Source organism: Cheilinus undulatus, linkage group 19 (assembly GCF_018320785.1).
Source record: "Cheilinus undulatus linkage group 19, ASM1832078v1, whole genome shotgun sequence".
Taxonomy (NCBI): Eukaryota; Metazoa; Chordata; class Actinopteri; order Labriformes; family Labridae; genus Cheilinus; species Cheilinus undulatus.
Genome location: NC_054883.1, coordinates 40,234,660 through 40,258,023, shown reverse-complemented (window position 1 = coordinate 40,258,023; position 23,364 = coordinate 40,234,660). Strand labels below are relative to the sequence as shown.

Below are 23,364 nucleotides of genomic sequence, written 5' to 3'. Positions count from 1 at the left end.
TTTTCTCCCATTTAAGCTGCGTTTTGCCAATAAATACCAATTTTTTTCCTGCTTTTTTGCCCATTTTGACATTTTTTTGAACTTTTTACCAATTTTTTGCCATTTTTATCCTGTTTTGCCACTTTTCACCCATTTAAGCCATAACTTTTGCCATTAAATACCACTTTTTTCCTACTTTTCTTTTGCACATTTTGACTTTTTTTTTTTGCAACTTTTTACCATTTTTTTCTACCACTTTTATCCCATTTTGGCCCTTTTTCACAATTTTTGCCACTTTTTCTCCCATTTAAGCTGCGTTTTGCCAATTCATACCAAATTTTCCTAATTTTTTGCCCATTTTGACGGTTTTTTTTTTTGTTGCTTTTTACCAATGTTTTTTTTGCCACTTTTCAACTTTTCACCCATTTAAGCTATCTTTTGCCATTAAATACTACAGAAAAATAATTCAGCTGACATATGTCAGTTTGCCCCACCCAAAACTCCACTAACTTATTAGTCATTTGTCCAACATTTAGAGCTGGTGTAGGCTGATTTTATAGCCATGATATGATCTTTAGAAATGTTCATATGTGCTGATACCAAAAATGTATTAAAAAGAGCCACAGACCAGACTTTAACCTGTACCACCTGTATACATGACCACTAGGCTATCTGTGCCTCATGGTGGCACTTTTTAACCGCTTTTCTCCCTCATTAGGTTATAATCCTGCTTTGAAGGAAAACAGTGGAGGTTTGGTTTGAATGAAAAACTCCTTAGTTAAAGGCAACATAAGACGGTGGATTTGAGCGGTGAGACTGCCGTTCAGTACTTCACAACTATCACTGTAGCCCGGGAACTTAACTACTGAGCTGGTAGCTAGTAAGAAGGCAAAAACAGAGCATTCGAGTACAGATAAACAGGAAGGCAGTGTGAACCTTTTATTTAATCTGGGAGACCTCTGAAACATGTCTAGGTGCACTAACACCAGGTCATCTGTACCGTACCCGAGTGTGTTTGATCCTCAAAGTCAGGTTTGTTTGCCCATGCAAGTGCACTGTACTGTGCACAAGCATGGTACACATGCCTGGCTCTGGTATGAATGGAAGAGGTGGGCTTTAGCAAAGTTCAGTTGCTTTTGCACGTGCATACTGCCAGTGTCAAGGCTGGGGTGCAACCACACTTTTGGTGCCCCATATTCTAGATCAGTGATACTCAACCCTTGGCTCCTGAGCCACATGTGGCTCTATTGTGATGATTTGTGGCTCTTTTATGTCTTAATTTGAAATACAATTCCCACAGAAAACTTTAAGAAAGGGAAACTATGACCTCAGAAATGATCCAAGTCACATTAATCAGTTTGAATCCCCACATTAATACGGTTGGCTTTAATTTTCAAACTTTGTTTTTTCTCTACATTTCCATTGCCCTTATTTACAATTTTTTCACCCTTTTTTTTGCCACTTTCAATCCATTTTTACTACTTCTATCCCATTTTTGCTACCAGCTTTTTGCCTCTTTTATCCTGCTTTTTGCTACTTTTGCCCCTTTAAGCTGCTCCTGTTTTCAGCATTCTTGCCACTTTGTGCTACCCTTTGCCCATTTAAGTCACTTTTACACTCAATTTTTGCCTTTTTTTGTGATTTTCTGCCACCAGTAACTCATCTGAGGTAACTTCTCACCCAATTTTGCCACTTTTTCTCCATGTTTTTCCACTTTTTGCCATTTTATGCCCTTTTTGCCCCTTTTTGCTGCTGTTTGACCATTATTTGCCACGTTTAATTTATTTTTATTGCCACTTTAATCAGTTTTTGCCACTTTTCATCACTCAGATTGTGGCTCATGCAAAGGCATTTTTCAACAATTTGGCTCTTTGGTTAACCCTTTACCTACTGACCCAGTGCTGGCGCTGTGTTTTATATGTCAGGAGTATTATTACCATAACTCTGTCAAAGTTTGTCCAATCAGAAAAATTCCAACGGTGTTGGAAAGCTGAGAATTGTTGGCATGCACACATATATGGTTCATTACAGTACTCGCAACCATATGACGTGGGCATTCATAGCAAAACACCAGAAGTATTGCGAGACCGCTACACGGATTCTCAACACTGTAACTCCTGGAAAGTTTGCTCAATCTAAAAAATTCCAACGCTGACAGAGAGCTGAGAATCTGTGCTTTCTGGCAATATATGATGTGTGGTATATATATTACAGTAATGTTGAACAGCACTGCAAAAAAAAACGGCAGCTTTGGCAGAAGACGAGTGAGAAAGGAGAGTGAAGGAAGAGAGTAAAAGGAGAGCGAGTGAGAGTGGTGTTTTGTTTTTTAAAAAAATAGCGTTAGATAGTGGCATTTGTGCGTGTCTGTCATGTGCAATAACAATATGTTACAGAGAATGTTGAGAATGCATTTTTCCACCTTTATTTGCACTAATTGTCACCTATGTATATAGTTATCTTTTGCACTGTGTTTTGCACACCCAGAGTCCTAGACTCCAAAAATGACTGCTGATTGTTCTAAACATGTATAGGTTCACATTTCAAATGTCAAATCAAAACTTCATGAGCAATAACAACATTTCTTCTCATAAAAGCCATGAAAAACAAATCTGGTTTGTGTTTTACTTCTTTTAAACTGCTGACAATTCCATATAATGTGCAATAATCATTAACCAGATGTTGAAAAGTCAAGTTCAAGTACTCCTGGTAAAAGGGAGCAAAGCTCTCAGACTTAGGGCATTTCCTGATTATTTTACAGCCATAATAACAAAATATGTCCAAATCAACATTTTTAGACTCAGTAGGTAAAGGGTTGTTCTAGTTTTTAAATTATATTTTCTTTAACAAGAGGTAAATAGATTCAAACAGGCATAAATGGAAGTGTTTATGTTGGGTGTTAGTTTCTAACATATCATCAATACCATGTATCTTAAAGACTGCACTCAGGGGGTGAGACACCGGCTTTTAGACGGGAGCCCAGGATTGAGTGTTGTGGGATGAGCTTTGTGCTTCTGTCTTTGCAAGTTACTAATTAGTCCCATTTGCAGCACACGCCCGGGCCATTGCAGAGGGTGACTTTGACAAAGTACCGGGGCTGAAATACACTCTAAGCTCCGCACTGCAATACTGCACTAGCGATTAAGTGGCAGAGGGCTAATGGTCGTGGGGGGAGGAGGATGTGTGCGACCCGGTGTTAGGTGGGTAGCATCCTTGCTCTTTTTCGCCTAACAAGTCTCTTTACTCTGCTTCTTAATCCCAAATTGAATCTACAAGGTGCCCTTGGGAGAAGTACTTAATCCTGAATAGCTCCACTAACTTACAAGCAATGCATAATGTCTGCAAAATACAGAAGTTGCTGCAGCTAAAGAGGCTCGGTTAAGACAGTATTTTGTAATATATATTGATTGATGGCTTGTAGTTTAGTTTGAAGGTGAAGCTGAATTGCTAGCACTGCCGAGGACTGCGTTCTAATTGATGGCAGGCTCAAGGAGGTTTGAACAGCTGCCTCCGGCTCCGTACACCTTGGCGATATTGCAAGTCCTTTAGAGACAATTATCCCTGCACATTAGCACTGCTAAGCATGCATGCATGCTTGCAAACCTCAATGGCTGGAATAACAAGAGAAGAATTTAGTTAGTAGAACATGCCAGGTGCCTGAATGAGAGGATTAATTACATTCTGGAGGGGGTATTTAAGAAGTGACACGGCTTGCCTCTCAAAGCGACACCACTATGACATCTGAATATGACAGGTACCCGGGTGAGAGGAGGCGGGGCGAGCTGGGGTTTGTCTCTTCTGAGCCTGGGAATCTAATTAAAGTGAATACTCTCAAATAAAGAGAAAGGCCATATCCAATCCTTGTGTAATCTGTAGCTGCTGTGAGGTCGGGAGGTGACAGGTTTCCTGTAATTAAGATATTAGCGTGCCCTTTTTAGATCTGTGTGCTTTTCTTCAGCTTCTTTTGTTGTTGAAGCTCTGTGCCAGATTTTTTTTTTTTAATACTATTTTTTGTAGTTCCTAGAAAAAGACAGAACATTGAGGTGTTTTATAAGCCAGAGCATCACTGTTTCTACAAATATAAGGGGAAGAAAAGTCATATTTAAAGAGCACTGCAAAGAAATAGAACAAAGTTAAACTAAACTCCTGAAAGGCATTATGGTGTCATGTGGCTCTCAGGGCTGAGATACAGCCAAGGAAGGGCTGCCATATGTGTTTGAACCTGGTTGCACTCCCTATTATCCCATAGTGGTGGGTGGTATCAATACCATCACTGGTAGAATATCTGCCAGGGGATGCATTTTTGCAAAAGCATCATCACTGGTTTAACCCTTTACCAACTGAGCCGGCGCTGGCGCTGTGTTTTATATGTCTGGAGTATTATTACCGTAACTCTGTCAAAGTTTGTCCGATCAGAAAGATTCCAACGGTGTTGGAGCGCTGAGAATTGTGGGCATGCGCACATATATGGTTTATTACGGTACTCGCAACCATATGACGTGGGCATTCATAGCAAAACACCAGAAGTATCGCGAGACCGCTACACAGATTCTCAACACTGTAACTCCTGGAAAGTTTGCTCAATGTAAAAAATTCCAGCGCTGATAGAGAGCTGAGAATCTGTGCTTTCCAGCAATATATGATGTGTGGTATATACAGTGCTTAACAAATGTATTAGACCACCTGTCATGTTTGTCTCAGAGACCATCCAGCATCATGAAGTGCTTTAATGCGGACTCTTTCATTTTCAGTCAGCTCTCCACGTTTTACCATTTTGAACAGGAATGAGGAATTTCAAACTGAATTCACCCAAATTTGAGCCGGCTCACTGGGCTTCTCTGAGAAGTCAGAAATGAATCAAGCATAACATTCAACCACTAAAACTCATTTTTCTCTTCAGGAATGTAAGTAAATAACTATAATTTAACATATTAATCAAGAAATATTAATGTGCTTTACTAGTTTTTCAGTCTTTTTGTAAATCAGTAAATTTGAAAATTCATGGATAACAATAAATATTATATTTTAGCATTAAAAATATCATTTGGGTTAAAGAGCTTCTACATATTGGTGTATTAACCATTGCAGAAACATCAAAAATGATTTTGGTAATTACCAATGCTGTTAATTTAGGGCAGCTGTGGCATAAACCTGACTTTGGTTAGGGTTAGGGTGGTCTAATACATTTGTTAAGCACTGTATATTACGGTAATGTGGAACAGCACAGCGAAAACGGCAGCTTTGGCACAAGACGAGTGAGAAAGGAGAACGAAGGAAGAGAGTAAAAGGAGAGCGAGCGAGAGTGGTGTTTTGTTTTCAAAAAGCAGTGTTAGAGCTCAGACTTAGGGCCTTTCCAGAATATTTTACAGCCATAATAACAAAATATGTCCAAATCGACATTTTTAGACCCAGTAGGTAAACGGTTAAGAGCTGAAAAGCATGGCAAGCTATTACTGGGTTTAAAATGGTGTTGAAATTATTAATTCATGCTATTTTTAACCAAGTTAACACATTTTTCTACCCATTTTTGCCACTTCTTTTGACAACTTCAACCATTTTGCTACGTTTTTATAGCAGCCACCTCTCATTACTACTTTTGAACTTTTTTTTTGCCATTTTTTACCAAATTTAACCCATTTTCTGCTACCTTTTTTGCCACTTTTCACCCAATTTTGCTATTGTTTGGCCATTTTTCCCATCACTTTTGACTCCATTTTACCACCTCTTTGCAATTTTAACCCTTTTTTGCCACTTTTCTGCCACTTGTGATCTATTTTGTCACCTTCTTGGACACTTTCAACCCACCTTCTTGCCAATTTTTGCCCACTTTTGCCTTTGTTTGACCACTTGTTTGCCTTATTTTGCCCTTTTTATCACTTTTAACCCATTTTTACCATCTTTTACAACATTTAACCCTTTTGGGCCACTTGTTACCCATTTTTGCCACTATCTTGACACTTTCAGCAAGTTTTTGCCAATTTGAACCCATTGCTTGGCCACTTTTTTTTTTTTTTTTTTACCAATTTTTACCCATTTCTGACTTTGTTTTGCCACTATTTACCCAATTTTGCCATGTTTTTCCATCACTTTTAACCCATTTTTGCCACCTTTTGCCATCTTCATGATCGACCAGTTGGCTTGGCCTTAGAAAGCTCTCCCAGTTATCTTTCCTTACAGGCAACCATGACTGTAACATTATTTAAAAAGTCTAATTTGTATCGATTTAAATATGGTGTGCATTGAAATTTTGGCTTAACCTTAGTTGTGCCTTGGGTGAAAAAAGTTTGAAAACCACTGGTATATTGCATACGCAAAGTAAAACCGTTGCCGCCATTAGCATAGCAGAGTGATGTGACGGACAAAGCGTGTTTCATTCTGACACTAAGGAGCAGCCAAATTACAAGCTAAACGTCACCCACTTGTGCCATTGAAATTTACATGAAGCACCATAAATAGGTAATACGTGCTCTTTTCTCTTAAAGTTTATTTTCTGATAAAAATATCAAAATGCAGCGAGGGTGCCCACTATGCAAAGCGTCCCTGTTGGCCTGTCTGTGCATTAACACAGGCTGTGTGCTGCTGGACGATTCTGTTTAACTTTAGCCTAGCACTAAAGCAGTTCATCTGACAACAGTTTAAAATATTGGCCAGTAACTGTGCCGTCACTGACAAGCCTACAAGTTACAACTGGTGTTTGGCGTTAGCTAATAGCCGTGTTATACGGTGGCTTTCAGCTGAACATGTCTGTGGTTGTGGTGTTTATACATGTTATTTGGTTGAATTTTTTTTTTTTTTTAAAGATTTATTTTTGGGCTTTTTCGTGCCTTTATTAGAGAGAGAGGACAGTGGATAGAGTCGGAAACAGGGAAGAGAGCGGGGAGAGACATGCAGAAAATAGTGCCACGGGCCGGATTCAAACCCGGGTCGCCTGCGTACATGGTGCACGCCTTAACCACTCGACTCCCGGCGCGCCCTATTTGGTTGAATATTAGCACGTTCTCGTTCTTCTTCGTCTTCCTCTGAATCGACAGACTACGCAGTTTTGGCACATTACTGCCCTCTATAGTCTGAAATTGTAACTGCTATTAAGGGGTGTCCCATTTGTAAGTCACGAGATGGCCCTTACACCTGGTTTTGAGGGGCGAGTTAAGACTGAGGGTTCAGCTTGAGAGTAAGATTGAGGGTTAAGGGGAGAATTGGGATTCAGCCTAAATTCTCTGATACATAAAGTGTCATTCTCTTTCTGACCTGGGCTGAGACGAAATCTGATAGGCCTTCCTAAAATCCTTGAAATACTGGCTATTTGTGTGGTTAGCCATTGATTAGCCATTTAAGCATATCCAATCTCTAAGCTCATTTTTCCCTAAAGTAGACTGGATTTTCAGACTTCAGTATCATAAAGGCATGGTATTTGAAGGTGGCCCCACTATCCTTAGAATTTTCTGTACGTGGAAAAAGTTTGGACACCCCGATGTAGATGTAATACCGTTACCATAAAGGGCTAAAAGATACAGAAATATTTATTTCAGGCCATGTTAGCCAGGCCTAGTATCTTATATCTAATTTTCCCCAAACATAAAGAACTAGAGAGCTCCATGAGCCCGGCTTCAAAGCGAGGTGATGCCTGTGCCAGATCCTTGTTTCGGTGACGGCACTAAATCGAGAGCACTACAGCTGAAGGCGAGATATAAATCTGGCTGCCACAGTGTGAGAGGCAATTTTTCAATTCTAATCACAAACACATACACCTGGATTGTGCACAGATGAGCACACTTCCTTTGAGCGTAACATTACAAATGAATGGAAATTATGTTGTGTAACATGTTTGACATGATGATGTGTTTTTCTAACACTTTGGTCTTTGTGTTGTAGCATCATGTGGCTCTTTCACAGTCCCTGGATAGTGACCTGTGATTAGAGCATGATGCGTGAATGTCACTGTGTAATAAACAACCTAGGTAGGAGGTTTTATTCCCTGTTTGTATGGCCTGTTTTTGTGTTATGGGATCTTTTTCCTTGTAAGTGGACCGCCTGAGGGTCCGGCAAATCACATCCTGCACCCTTCATGTTTAAGTGTTCATCACCTTCATCAGTACCTCTCATAGCTGCACGCAGAGCCAGAGGCTTCCTCGCGAAGTCTGCACTTTTTATTTCCTCTTCCCAAGACAAATGTCAAGTATCTGGGCTTTAGCAGGGAGCGTGGCCCACCCGTCTGCCGCCAGTGGTTTGGAGACAGCTAGATAAATGCGCGGCTACAACGCGTCTGGCTTGCACCGGAGGCAAGGAGTCACGGCACAATGCGAGGCCGTGCCGCGATAGCGACAGAAGGATTTTAATCATCGCCTCTCCCTAGGAATGACACCAGCGCCGCACGGGGTAACAGAGATAGAGCGAGGGAGGAAGGAGGGGGGGCTGGAACCCAGCAGACAAACAACAGCCTCGCAACATCGCCGTGTGGATTAGCGGCGTCGCTCGGCGAGAAGTATGTGTGCTTCTGGCCAGGCGGGAGGAGAAACACGTCTGTTTTTTTAAAAGGAGCTGGAATCAGGATTCATGGCATCATTAACCACAGCCAATATCTCTCAGGCTTCAACACACCAGGCTGATATTAAATAAGTACATCAATTGTGTGTGAAGCCTATCTATGGTTTACTGAGAGCATGCATTTGTTTCACTGCTCGCTGCACAAACTTTGCATCTTTTTCTCGACTTTATCTCACCTTTTAGGAGTCATCCACTGCTGCTGCTTTTATAAACCAGCCATTATCCAGCTCAGCTGTACTTCCTGAATGTGCAAAGATGCTTCTTTCAAGTCTAGACATGCATGCTTTGTCCCTGTGGTGAAGTTTTATGGAGTAGAAAAACAGAAAAGTTTGTTTTTGTTTCTGTCTCGCTTGTATTAAGGGAGCCTCGCTGGATTGAAGGTTTTGAAGTAACCTTTCAGATGCAACTCAGTAAACAGGGTTCATAGGTGTCACCACAGCAGGCTCCAGAGCAGTGGTGGTGCTCTTTAATTGGCTACCAGGTTACACTGCTGAAGAAGCAGCAAAGACGTGTGGTGAGAATGGGCGGAGGGAGGGTGGATGCAAGTGGAGCAGATGGGTGAATATCCACGGCGCCTAGATAGATGCCTAAATTCTCTGCATAAAAGCATTAAGCTTAAAAAAACACAACCAGATGACATGTTTTGACTTTGTCGTCGAAGCTTAAGGAGGAGAGAAAGGCAGACGTGTCTTTTTTTTCCCCCTCCAGCGCTGCATGACAACATCTTGCTGTTCATTATTTGATGCAGGACTGAAATGGCATGTTTTGTAGAGCAACAGGCAAAGATTATTGCTTTATTGACCACCGTCATCCCACTGTAAGCCCACTGGCAGCATCTTTGGAGAACAGAAGCAGACAGCTCACTATAATTTAGCTAACCGAGCCCTTTGGTTAGAGCAGCCAATAACAGTTTTCAGCTGCAGGGACTGTAATGACATTAATAAAGGATGGCAGGGAGAGAAAATTAAACACTTAATGGAATTGTTTATTTCTAGTTCAGCCATGGCGGCGGTCAAACTGCATCTTCATTTTTCTCTTGAAGTCTTTTGACCTACTTTTCCTGATTTGTTTGTCCTTCCTGCTTTGTTCCTGGATTGAGCTTAATGCCTGTAGTCCTCGGTGTGCACCCATCAAAAAGAGGACTATGGTGCACAATCACAAACAGGGGAACCAGCCGGCTGAGCTTGCAAAGCAGATGGATTGGCTGGATTCCATGTCTGTCATCAGACGGGCCAATCTTGCAATGATTCGATCTGAAACATTTGTTTAGAATAACAGAACAAACCAATTTCATTTAAGGAGAAGGAGGCGGTGCCTATGGGTGTGGTTTAGTACTGCAAGCCTGTAAACAATGGCGACTAATGAAGAGATAGCAAATATGCAGCTATAGAAAATTTTTTATCATAACTGGATAACATTTCTTTATTAAAAGAAAAGCAAAGAACTGTCCTTAAAGCTTTTCTTGGTGAAAAAGATGTTTTTGCTCTTCTCCCATCTTGTTCCAACTAGGGATGCTCCATATTATCGGCAGTGTATCGGTATCGGCCGATGACAAAATTTACGCCGATCTATACGGCCAATAATGTGACGTCATAATTAAGCGCACATATGATGCCGGTGTAGGTACCAGATCTGTCCGGGGGCTGCGCCTGCTGATGATGTCACACATTGTGATTGGCTGTGATGACGTAGCACATTTTTATTGGCTGAAAACTCACACTGTCAGATAGCGAACCCGTTAGCATTCTACGCTAACGTTGAAAGCTAACTTAAGTGTCGTTACGGTATTTATACCTAGACGTTCTTTTTACCTCCGAATTACCTGCTTTAAACTCTCTGTGTGTTTGGCGATGATGCTGAGGGTGTGAGAAATGTAATTTTGGATTAAATATTTTAATTCTGCAACAATCACCGTGTCTGAAATATTCACGACTCGCTGTTTGCTTTTGCTGTTATCAGAGGGATGATCTGTGATTGATTTCTTTAACAATAGCTTCACAAGTGCGAGAGAAACAAATAATTCATTCTTGGAAAGCAAAAAAATACACATTAAAATATATTTTTAACTTTTATAAACCTATATATTTTCCGTTACAAAAATATTCCCCACACCCTCAGCATCATCGCCAAACACACAGAGGGTTTAAAGCAGGTAATTCATTTGTAAAGAGAACGTCTAGGTATAAATAACGTTACGACACTTAAGTTAGCTTTCAACGCTAGTGTCGTAGAAAGCTAACAGATTAGCTATCAGACAGTGCGAGTTTCCAGCCAATAAAAATGTGCTACGTCATCACAGCCAATCACAATGTGTGACGTTATTAGCAGGCGCAGCCCCCCAGACACATCTGGTACCTACACCGGACGTGTGCCAACAACAAACTCAACTTGTCTGCTGTGTGTGAGAAGTTCGAGGTGTGGGAACAAGACAGCAAAGTAGCTGTTTGCATTACTTGTAAAGTACCTGAGATGTGAGGAGGACTCGACAACACGCCTTTAACACCACTAGTTTATTTTTGCATCTAAAAATGTCACACTGATGACTGGAAGGACTTTCTTATGATGAACTTCTACTTAAGTCACTCGACAAAGCTAAAAAATACAACAGCATTCCCCCAAAGGTAAGGAGCTGAACAGGAAAATCATTGAATTTATAGCTCCTGATAATCAGCCTTTCAGTGTGGTAGAATATACGAGCTTCCATGGGCTAATGATGCATTTTAAACATGGTAAAAGCGATGACGGACATCTGTGTGCCAAGTCTCCCTTGCACACTCTGCAGGTGTCCTGTCTCCAGCATTGGAGATGTGGGTGTCAGTGTGTTGTTACAGAGCTGTTTACAGTGAAATGCCCATTAAACTTGGTTGCTTAGTTAGTTTGTGCTGTTTAAAGCAGAATCAGGAGAACTACTTCAGTTGAAGTTTTATTTCTTTTGTTCATCTTGAGTCACAAAAATTTAAAACCATATTTAAGCTCTGAACTATAGCTAGATTTTCTGCATTTAAGAATCTGTCTTTTTGTTGTTATTGAAAGCTCTTTGTCAGGAGTATCTCTGGCTGAGTAATAAGGAGAATCAGGTCGTTTTTACACCTGATAGTCTGGGGGACTCGGCCCGTTTTGGAATGGAAATTGCAACGGTGTTGCTCTTTCCTTTGGTTTGGTTTGCATTCATACTGCTCTTTGTTACACGGACCAAACCGTCTGAACACCTACAACATCTGCCCGCTAGGGGCGCTGTCGTCACAAACAAACGGCAAACAAGAAGAAAAGCCAGCGTAGAAGAAGACGTAGCGGGGAAATCCAGCTCCTTCCACCGGTCTTTTTTCCACATAAACAATGAAAAAAACACAGAATTTATGCTGTCTTGCAGTTTCTGCTCTTGCACTGGGGCATAAGGAGCAGCCAGCAAGACGGTGAGCTGTCCAACATGTCGTTCTTTACATGAGACGAATAAATAAGCACGGACTACGACGTGTTGCCATGGCTACACAGACACTACACGAGGTACCGACATGTATTTGAGTGTATTAAATCACGTATAACTACGTATATCATTACGCTTTATGCCACTTCCTGTCTTTGGTTCACAAGTTACTCTGCTTTGCTTTCAAACCTCAAACGAACCACACCAGAGTTCGTGTGAGCTTTCACACCACTCCCAATGAACTGGACTATCCGGGAAAACGGACTAGAGTTCATTTAAAGCGGACCAAACAGCTCTGGTGAAGCATGTAAAGCACATGTAACCCAAAGACATTACTGTAAGTTTTTCATTAGTGTGTGGCTGTATTTAAAAAAAAAATAATACATCCTTCATTTCTGATAAAAAAAACATTTTTTTTGTCTGTTTCTAATAAAAATTAGACTACCTATATATATATGTGTGTGTGTGTGTGTGTGTGTGTATGTAGTACAGGATGGAATTGGTGTTTTTACAGTGGAAAAAAATATAATTAAATATCGGTATCGGCCAAAATGAGTTTCAGCATATCGGATATCATCAAAAATCCAATATTGTGCATCCCTAGTTTCAACCTCGCAAAGAAGAGGGATTGGCCAGATTCCATGTCTGTCATACGGTAGATTCATCTTGCAAAGCTTCAGTCTGAAATGATTGTTCCCAGTCAGAGAGAATGCCAAAACCATCAGCTCATTTAAAGGGACTACAGTGGGGGTTTAGTTGTATCACAAGCAGGTAGCAATGACTACTGGCAATGCAGCATTAATTAACAGCACTGGACCATATGTCTTTATTAAAGGGATATTTCAGTGTTTTTGAAGTTGGGCAATATAAGGTGCTTTGCAGTAGAAGTGGCATTAGCCTCCAGTGATTGCAGTGAGCATTGCTTCGCTGGTTGTACCAGACAGGAAGCTAGGCCATACAGCGTAACAGATTGGTACTGTCTCGCAGAATTTAGTAAGTTTTTGTTAAAAATGGACACCGTCTCTGAAATCACTGGAGGCTAATGCCACTTCTACTGCTATGTATCTCATCCCTCCAGTTCAAAAATACTTAAACATCCCTTTGAAAGAAAAGAAAACAACCATTCTGAAAGCTTTTCCTTGGAGAAAAAATGTTTTTACTCTGTCCTGACCTGCTCAGCATGAGTTTACAACAGATATGAGTAGGGTTTAGATGTAGTGTGTAGTATGGCGGCACATTTTTCTTATCTACACCAGAGCAAAGAGCCACACTGAAAGCTTCTCTTGGCAAAGAAAATGTTTTTGCTCTTCTTTCTAACTGGCCTCGGTATGAGTTTTATCCACCTAGAAGCCTCACCGTTCATGAACTGCAGCACTGCCTGATTACTGAGCTCAGATTTCTTATCGAAGCTGCACATGCCTACTAACTTGTTTTGTCCTCTCGCTCTGATTTGCCCATAATGACTGTGACAGACCAAAAAAGTTTGTCCAGTCGCACTCCTAGAATTTTTTGAAAAATTTCAAAAGGATCTAACTGCAGACCTCATGGTGGGTCGTTGTGGTCTCATCTTTTGCAGACCTCAGCCTCAGGTCTCGGCCCAAACATGCCTAAAAGTTCTGCACAGTACTCTACTTCATATCTGGTGAATATCTTTCACTTATTTCCTCCCCTTATAGCTTTTGTTTGGCGCTTTAAAGAGCATATGTCTAAACACTGAGGAGGCTAAAGGAAAATTTCACTATTTTTTGTTGTGTTTTATTCTACCTTGTTAGCATAAATCGATTCATTTTCCTCACTAGTTCACTTTAAGCCTCTGCCAACTCTTGCAAGAAATATCTAGTTCTCAAGCCACTAAATGTACAATCCTGTTTGTTATCTAGCTGCTTCCTTGAGCTGACAACAATTTGGTAGAGCGCATGAGGTGTATCCTCGGCTTAACCAAATGCCTTCTATGCTTTAAAAACAGCTGCCTGCAGTGGATAAAAACAAGGTTGACAAGACAGTAGCAAAACATTGTCATTGCACTCATTTTGAAATAAAAATCTGGCTTAAAGTGCAGCTCTGTGTGAAGAAATAGACACTTGTGCTCAGTAGCAGACTCCAAATCTTAAAAACAACTCACTCCTCATCAAGGGCACAGCTGATTGAGAATTCTGCCGTGGGTTTATTTTCTTCCTCGTGAGAGTGGGCCTCAATTACGAGTCAAATTTGAGAGTAATTTAAAGGATTATGAGGAATTCTTCAGGTGCCGACTATAAGCAACAGCCTCGCTTTGATCTGCTTCATCAGGCTGTGAATGTGATAACGCAACCAAAAATGATTCATTTATTCAGGAAGTGTGTGTTATGGCTATGTGGGAATTCTTAATGAGTAATCTCCCAATTTCTCTAGGAATCTTTAATGAGTGCCATTTAATGAATGAAGCACATTGTGTGCTAACTCATTAACTTTGAAAGCAACAGTGATTGCTTTTGAAGGATTAGGACACTTTTCTTTGCATTTCAATATGTGGTGTTAATTTTTACTGGAGCGATCATCTTTGTAGTCAGGAGATAAAGTCCAGATTGGAAAAAATGTCATTAATGAAAGATTTCCCTCCAAGCTTTTAAGTAATTTATGCACGCGCCAGATCTTGTCTTGCTACTAGCTTAGTGGTTCTCAACCTTTTCAACCCTAGACCCCCAAAGTAAAGGCGCCAGAGACCGGGGACCTCCACTGGACCTGAAGGTGGTTGAACACAGCCATGTACATTCTAGAATAGTGATATGCACACAAGGCCACCCATAAGGGGGGATAAGTGGGAGAGCTTTCTGGGACCCAGCCAAACTGGGGTCCATGGAGGTCAGGAAAATCATGGTCCATTATAAAGTTAGCTAGATATCCATACTCATATTTGATATTTAACTTGAATAATAGCCACTCTTAACATAGCGACAGAAATCTTTTTTTTTTTTTTTTTAAATTTATTTTTGGGCATTTTTGTGCCTTTATTAGATAGGGGAGGACAGTGGATAGAGTCAGAAACAGGGTCAAGAGTGGGGGTGAGACATACGGTAAAGGGCCTCAGTCTGGATTCGAACCCGGGCCGCCCTCATACATGGGGAGCGTCTTTAACCACTAGGCCCCCTGCTCCCCAGATATCTTTTTTCAAGGCAGTTGTGCTGTAGTATATATTCATCTTAAAAGTGTAAATCCCTTTTCTTAAAAACAGAATTAAAATAGTTGAAAAATGTCCAAAGAAGGTGGTGGGAAAGGTGGTTAAATGGGATTTTAGAAGTAGCGGAAATGGGTTTGAAGTGGCATTAATTTGGCGCGCCGGTAGTCGAGTGGTTAAGGCGCTATGTAAGCGGGCGACCTGGGCTTGGGGGGTCTATTTCCTGCATGTCTCTCCCCGCTCCCTTCCCTGTTTTCGACTCTATCCACTGTCATATCTAATAAAGGCCAAAAATAAATCTTTGGAAAAAAAAAACGAAAGAAGTGGCATAAATTTGATAACAGTGGAAAAATAGCAAAAATGGCAAAAATGTGTTGAAGTGGCTAAAACAGGCACGAAAAGTGGTAAAAGGGGATTATAAAGGGGTAAAAATAAGTTTTAAAGTGGCAGAAATTGGTGAAATGGGATTTCAAAGTGGGAAAATGTGCTTTAACCCTTTACCTATGAAGTCTAAAAATGTCGATTTGGACATATTTTGTTATTCTGGCTGTAAAATAGTCAGGAAATGCCCTAAGTCTGAGAGCTTTGGTCCCTTTTCCCTGCAGTTCTTGAATTTGACTTTTCAACATCTGGTTAATGATTATTGCACATTATATGGAATTGTCAGCAGTTTAAAAGAAGTTAAACACAAAAACAGATTTGATTTTCATGGCTTTTATGAGAGGAAATGTTGTCATTACTCATGCAGTTTTGATTTGACATTTGAAATGTGAACCTATACATGTTTAGAACAATCAGCAGTCATTTTTGGAGTCTAGGACTCTGGGTGTGCAAAACATAGTGCAAAAGATAACTATATACAGTGCCTAACAAATGTATTAGACCACCCTAACCCTAACCAAAGTAAGGTTTATGCCACAGCTGCCCTAAATTAACAGCATTGGTAATTACCAAAATCATTTTTGATGTTTCTGCAATGGTTAATACACCAATATGTAGAAGCTCTTCAACCCAAATGATATTTTTAATGCTGAAATAGAATTATTATTGTTATCCATGAATTTTCAGATTTACTGATATACAGAAAACCTGAAAAACTAGTAAAGCACATTAATATTTCTTGATTAATATGTCAAATTATAGTTACTTACTGTCATTCCTGAAGAGAAAAATGAGTTTTAGTGGTTGAATGTTATGCTTGATTCATTTCTGACTTCTCAGAGAAGCCCAGTGAGCCGGCTCAAATTTGTGTGAATTCAGTTTGAAATTCCTCATTCCTGTTCAAAATGGTAAAACGTGGAGAGCTGACTGAAAATGAAAATGTCCACATTAAAGCACTTCATGATGCTGGATGGTCTCTGAGACAAATAACTACTACAATAAATTTCTTAAAAGTGCAATAAACCTTAAAAAAAAAAGAAAATGTTTTTTTTTTCACATATATTTCAAAATACAGAAATTGAACAGCTGTATCCATCAAATTTTTAAAATGTCAAAAAGTTGCACAATATCCTTTGGAATCACAGGAAATTTATTTGGAGTCTGTACATAACTTGCTTTTTGATATATAGTCAATTTTGTAACCTGTAGAAAAAAAATGATCCAAATAAGTCGTTGGACTCTTCATCCAACGCTGTAATTAGTTCAAAAGCTTTGCACCAGCTGTAAAACTGTTTGGCAGGACCGGGGTTTTGCGAATCCTTAACTACATGTGTGTGGAAGTGTGTCAAAGGTGTGTCTGAGTGTTTTTGTAAAAAAGTAGGGGAGAAATGAGAGCGAGGGTGAGTATGTGTGCAGGCTAAGTTCTTCAATGTATTCTGCGGAAAAAAATACAACTCCTGGGAAAATACGCCACTTCCTGTTGTTGGGGTGGGGAGCCTATGAGGTAGGGACACATAAGAATCATGTGACAGGTCATGCCCACAACGTGATGATGTTTATTTCAATGTAGGAAATGCTGCAAATACCCGTGATCTCATTTATAAAGATTTTTTTAATGTGCATTTTATTGTGTATTCTTACAAACCCATCACTGCAACAAAACAGCGCTCTGAAACATGATGAATGTGTGAAATGTTAGTGTAACTCCCCAGGTTTTATATGCAAAAAGAATGATCAATCTATCTCATCCGGTTTCAAATCTACCGCCAATCAAAAATGGATATGCTTATCGTAGCGCTGGCACTACTCTGGCGTTCTATGTGGTTCAAAACAGAATCAAAATAGTTAAAAAAATCTCCAGAAAAGGTGGTGGAAAAGGTGGTTAAATGGGATTTTAGAAGTAGCGGAAATGGGTTAGAAGAGGCACAAATTACAGTGGAAACAATAGCAAAAAAATGGCAAAAATGTGTTGAAGTGGCAAACACAGGCACAAAAAGTGGTAAATGGGATTATAAAGGGGTAAAAAGTTTTAAAGTGGCAGAAATTGGTGAAATGGGATTTCAAAGTGAGAAAATGTGCTTTAAATGAGCAAAAAAGGGCTAACTGGGGCAGATAAATAGGCAGAAATGGGTTGAACTGGTCAAAATGGGCATGTCAAACAGTGAAATGTGGTTAAAATAGGCAATATATGCGATTAAAAAGGGTTGATAGTGGCAACAGTGAGGCAACAATATACAAAAAGTTGCAAGAATTGGTTTAGAAGTGGTGAAAAAGGCAGCAAAAGTTGTGTTAAGGGTTTAAAACTGATGAGAATGGGTTTAGAGTGGCAAAAATGTGTTAAAATTGGCAGAAATGGTTGGTAAAAAGGAATGAAACTGGGTTGATATGAAGTAAAGTGGCAAAAAAGGGTCCAAATTGTGCAAAATTGATGAATAGTGGCACAGAGTAGTAACAAATTTGGATGAGGAAAAAAAACATTTCAAAAGTATTCTCCATGTTTTAAGGCATCTGGCGACCCCCTTTTAGTGTTTGGCGACCCCCAGGTTGAGAACCACTGTACTAGCTGGTTCCTACAGCAGCTCAGGTGCAAACAGACACCTACAGACAAACGCCAGTCATTTTATAGCAGTGTGTTCACATCGCTGATCCAGATCAATCATGACAAGAAGGATGACAGATGAAACCTCCCCTAGCAGCTAAATGTCCCCTCACTTTTCGGCAGTGTCTTCACATAAACCTCATCATATGTCACATCCAGACTAATCGGAGTGACGGCACCTTTCAGGGCTTAACGACAGCCACAATAGACTGTTGTTATAAAAAAAATAACATTTAACATGGATATCTCTGTTTTTAACCCTTACACGTGTATTCTTTTAAATTCTTGATTTTCCAGTCTGAAACCATATTTTTAGATGGACAGTTCTGACATGAATAGATCCTTTGAGTACTTCAGAGTTCTCCTTGACAACCAGCATGGCAGTTAGAAAAATGTTAGGGCATGAGATATAATTTGTTATGTGGCCCTGGAAAAGCTTTTTCAGATTTTGGTTGAAAGCAGACAAAATCAAATGCATTAAAGCTCTGAGGAAAAATAAAAATCTGACCACATTTGTTATGCTGAAAATGAAAGGATAGCAGGAAATTCAGATGGAATTAAAAGGAACAAAACATTTATGAAAATATATGCAAGCCACTTAAGGCAGTGGCATTGTTAAACATGAATGATAGAGCTAAAAGATTAAATTAAGAAAAAGAAACTGGAGTAATACAGCTGCAACACCGACATAAATGGTTTCAAGACAGAAAAATAACAAAGACTAGCTAACAGCAATATGTAGCAGTAAGAAAGGCGAGTAGCTCAATGTTGCATTGGTAAATAAACGCAGCACAAAAAAGTAAGGAAATTTGTGTTTGGTAGATTATTTCTTTGTCGTAACAATGCTTCTTGGCAATAAATCTTATACTGTTGGAAAGCCTGTTTATTACCTTTTTAAATGACGCCACATTTGTAAGGAACATGCATTCGTGGGATGAGCAGCAGAGCTGAGTATGTGGGTTGCGCCCATGAAAAATTTGCCAGATCTTCTCTGCAAGCAAAGCCCTGGACAGGCTCCAGTTTGTCCAAAACTAATTTAATTTTAGTCTTCATTGTAGTCTTTACATGAAATGCATTCTAGTTTTAGTCACGTTTTAGTCATTTCTATCCCTTTAAGTTTTGGTCTAGTTTTAGTCCATAAAAGTAATCACATTTTAGTCTTCATTTTTAGTCCAAGCATTTATTCTCTTGCCTAAATCTGGTACCAAATCATCTTAGTGCGTTCTCTGCACCCTACTAAACCTGGGGTCCCTGCTTTCTACAGCTGAGAAGCAGAATAGATACAGATGTGTTGTTTTTGACAGATTTACCCACAGTGGAGAAATATCACGGATTTTGAATGTCAGATGAGAACTACATTACATTTTAGTCTAGTTTTAGTCATTTTGATAAAAACTAAACTTAGTTTTGTCAGTTTTAGTCATCACAGATCTATTTTTGTTAGTCTTAGTCTAGTTTTTGTCATGGAAAAAAAGGCTGTTAACAAACATTTTTAGTCATAGTTTTAGTCGACGAAATTAACACTGATACACACCCCATGCTAAAATGCTAAAATGCTAATTTTGATTGCAGAAATAAATACACTCACAGCCAGGTTAAAGAAAATGACATTTGTCGAAATTTTGATGCATTTATGAGCACATAGTTTTTTCAGACCTCATGCATTTTAGTTTAAATGATTAAAGTTATGCAGCAGTAGAGATGCAGTCAATATGACTGCAAGCTTGCATGATATAGCTGTTTGCCAACTTCACCTCCTCGTAGGGGTGGAAGTTATATCAGCACCATCGATGATTGGATTTCTGCCACCAAATGGATTTTCTAACATCGTCATTACCAGGAGTTTAAATGCTTGTGTCGTCTTATGGCTATGTTACAGACCATAGCTCGTTACACTCCGACACTAAGAGCTGCCAGATATCTAGCCAAACTCGACCTGTTTGTCTCTGTGTGATTCATGTTAAGCATGGAAATAAGGTAAAAGTTGTGTTCTGTCTTCCTGAAGTTTGTTGTCTGTCATAACAGCAACATGAAGCGAGCATTCGTTTTGTGGAGCGCCTCTGTCGGCCTGTCTGGGCTTTACTGTACAGCACTGCAGTGACTCGTATTACAATGGCTGTGGAGAAAATAAAGTGGAGAAATATCACGGATTTTGGATGTCCTACGAAAACTACATTACATTTTAGTCAAGTTTAGGTAATCTTGATGAAAACTAAACTTAATTTTTGTCAGTTTTAGTCATCACAGATCTATTTTTGTTAGTTTTAGTCTAGTTTTGTCATGGAAAAAAGGCTGTCCACGAACATTTTTAGTTGTAGTTTTAGTCGACAAAATTAGCACTGATACAGAAACATTCTTAAAGACTATACCAAAATAGTAATAACAGTGCCTTATCAACAAATTACCCTTTCTCCATCTTGCCCCCTCTCTTCAGGTGTCATCAGAACAGCGCTATCCAACATGGACCGGGAAACCAGGGACCAGTACGTTCTTGTCATCCAGGCCAAAGACATGGTGGGCCAGATGGGCGGCCTCTCCGGAACAACCTCTGTCACCGTCACGCTGACCGACGTCAACGACAACCCGCCTCGGTTCGCTCACAGTAAGCCTGCATTCCTGATTGTCCCCTGAGGGTTCATCCAGCCCCTCGTGTACTGAACACGCCATGTATTTAACAGCCTCTCAGCACTAAGAACAACCCCCCCGACTCTCTGCTTCACATGTATTTTCTTTTGTCCAGCGTGAAAAGGACTTCAAAGATCTGTAATTGCGAGAAACATACTTGAAACTTGAGAGCTAAATGAGGGACACATTGTGCTGTTCAGAATGAATACAGTGGAACAGAAACGACGGGGCACTCCTAAATAACGGTTGTTGTAATGTATTTGATTTGGAACATTTTGTGTTGCAGCATTTTTCTGGTAGGAAGAAGTTGAACAAAAAGTCGTTGGAATCTTTAAAGGAAAGCACGTTCATTAGACTTCATCTTATCTCTTTTCTAAGGCCACGTTGAATCATTTTCCCTTTATCGTGAAATTGCCAGTGTTTGTGCTTTTGGTAAACACTCGGACTTTTATGACCAAATTAAAAACAGCCTTCCTGCAAGGTGTGTGCCTCCTTCCTTTGCTCTTCATCAGAGCTGTGGGCTGCCTCAGCCTTGGATACCAGGATCAATCAGGTGCCTTTTTTTTTTTTTTTTGTTGTCAGCCTATTTCACGGGCTGCTAATGGGGTCCGGGCCGAGCTTTGGGATTCAAAGGCATGCAGTGCTTCTCATGATAATCCGAAGCACCGGCAATCGGTTTACTGCTGATAGCCCAACCACTGTCTGGCTGGCGCACTCGTCACCGGACTGCCGTGGTGCAGAGTCAATTTCCCGGCCCCTGGGGGGAAAGAAAGGTTCAAGTCTGCACAACAAGTCATCAATGGCGTTTTAACCCAGTGCTGTCAAGCTGGGAAGAAAGAGACTTTGGAAGAGTTTGTTGGAGGGGGGGGTTCCGCTCCTGCCGTCGTGCTCACAGGGTCATGGGTCAGAATCGATAGACCATTATGGAGCATCAGAGCTGATAGAGGCGGGAGCTATTGCTAGTCCTTGGAAGAAAGGAAGGGAAAAGGAGCCAAGGTTAGCTGCGTGAGCGGACACGTTGGGAGGGGAGGAGGAAAAAGAGGTAGGTGCACGGGGCAAAGCGGAGGGAGGAAAGCAATTCTTTGGTCTTTTAAAGAGCTGCTATTCCACGGCAAATTAAAAAGCCATTATAAAGATTACATGGCGGCAAACAATGTCAGGCAGATTAGCATTTAGACGGTGGCTGAGGGAGACACTATGAGGAACACAGAAAGGTCTGGTAATGAGCTCCGTCATGGTGATTGGAGAGATTATGATTATGAATATGATTCCCTTCTTTATTCTTATAAGAGTACTTTAAATCCGAAGGGGTCAGACAAAAGCTAAGGGAACACAATGGAGACTTTTGGAGTAATGGAATATTCAAGTGGACATTTCATCCTGTGAAAGGTATCAGAGAGGCTCTAAGCCGGCCTCTTCCTCCTTTTTTTTACCCACTTTTATCTCTTTTTGGTCCCAGGGATAACCCATCACATCCAGAGCGCATTAAGGGAGCTCTATGTTTTGCTAAATATTCTTTCAGCTAAAACTTGCAGATATCTGGCAACTCAAATTGGTCTTTTCTGTATCAATTGCGTATTCAACTTTATTCCACTGCCCTGGCTGCGGTACAAAGTGGAAAGAGAGTGTTTTACTCCCCGTGTGTCCCCGCTGCTGCTGCCTGTCTGTTATGCAACATGAATTTATTGCTGAGCCACACAGTCGAATCAAAGCTGAAGGGGTTTTTTTTGTAAAAAGCTGAGCTGCTTGACAGTGAGTTGGTGGTGAAATAAGCACATCCATTACCAGCATCTGCTTCCTATCCTCGTCCGTTTTTTTTTATTTCCAGAGAACTATCAGTACACAGTGCTGGAGTCGCTGCCAGTGCAATCTGTGGTGGCGAGAATCAAAGCAGCCGATGCTGATATAGGCTCCAACGCTGAGATGGACTACAGGATCATGGACGGAGATGGGCCTGGCGTTTTTAACATAACGACCGATGAGGACACGCAAGACGGGGTCATCATCCTCCTGAAGGTACTGCATGTAGAAACAGACGCTTTAGTTTAACATTTAAGGCAGGGGTGTCAAACTTGAAAAAGTAAGGACTAAAAATAATTTGATAAAAAGTCGGGAATGTGGGAAAAAATGATTTGTGTTTTAATTTCAAATTTTCAATTTTGCATCCCACAATAAGGACTAAAACCTATACAATATATATAATCATTAATATTTTAAGCTTTCAGATTAATAATTTTCATTTTTAAGTGATATTTTGACCTTTTTAACTACTTATTTTGAATTTTATCTCATATTTTCAACTCCTTACTTTGACTTCATAATCTCATAGTTTGACCTTTTAGACTCAAAATTTTAAAATTTGAATCATATTTTGACTTTTAATTTCTTTACAATTTTTTCCATATTTTGACCTTTTTTTCTAATAGATTTGCCTTTTAAAAATTTCGCATTTAATATTTTTGAACTTATATTTTTTCATACTTTGACCTTTTTTCTAATAAATTTACCTTTTTAAACATTTTTTATTTTACATTTAATCTTTTTGAACTTATATTTTTTCATGTTTTGACCTTTTTGTCTTATAAATTTGCCTTTTTAAAATATTACTTTCTATTTCACATTTAATCTTTTTGAACTAATATTTTTTTTCATATTTTGACC

General features: G+C 39.9%; 1 protein-coding gene across 1 annotated transcript in view; it reads left to right on the top strand.

Moving 5' to 3' along the window:
• The window catches only part of cdh7a (cadherin 7a), a 226,637-nt gene that overhangs the window by 128,613 nt on the left and 74,660 nt on the right, over window positions 1-23,364 (top strand). The window contains exons 5-6 of the mRNA XM_041814197.1: window positions 20,513-20,680; window positions 22,532-22,719. Coding sequence (XP_041670131.1) covers window positions 20,513-20,680; window positions 22,532-22,719 — 356 coding nt within the window. The remainder of the gene's footprint in view (window positions 1-20,512; window positions 20,681-22,531; window positions 22,720-23,364) is intronic.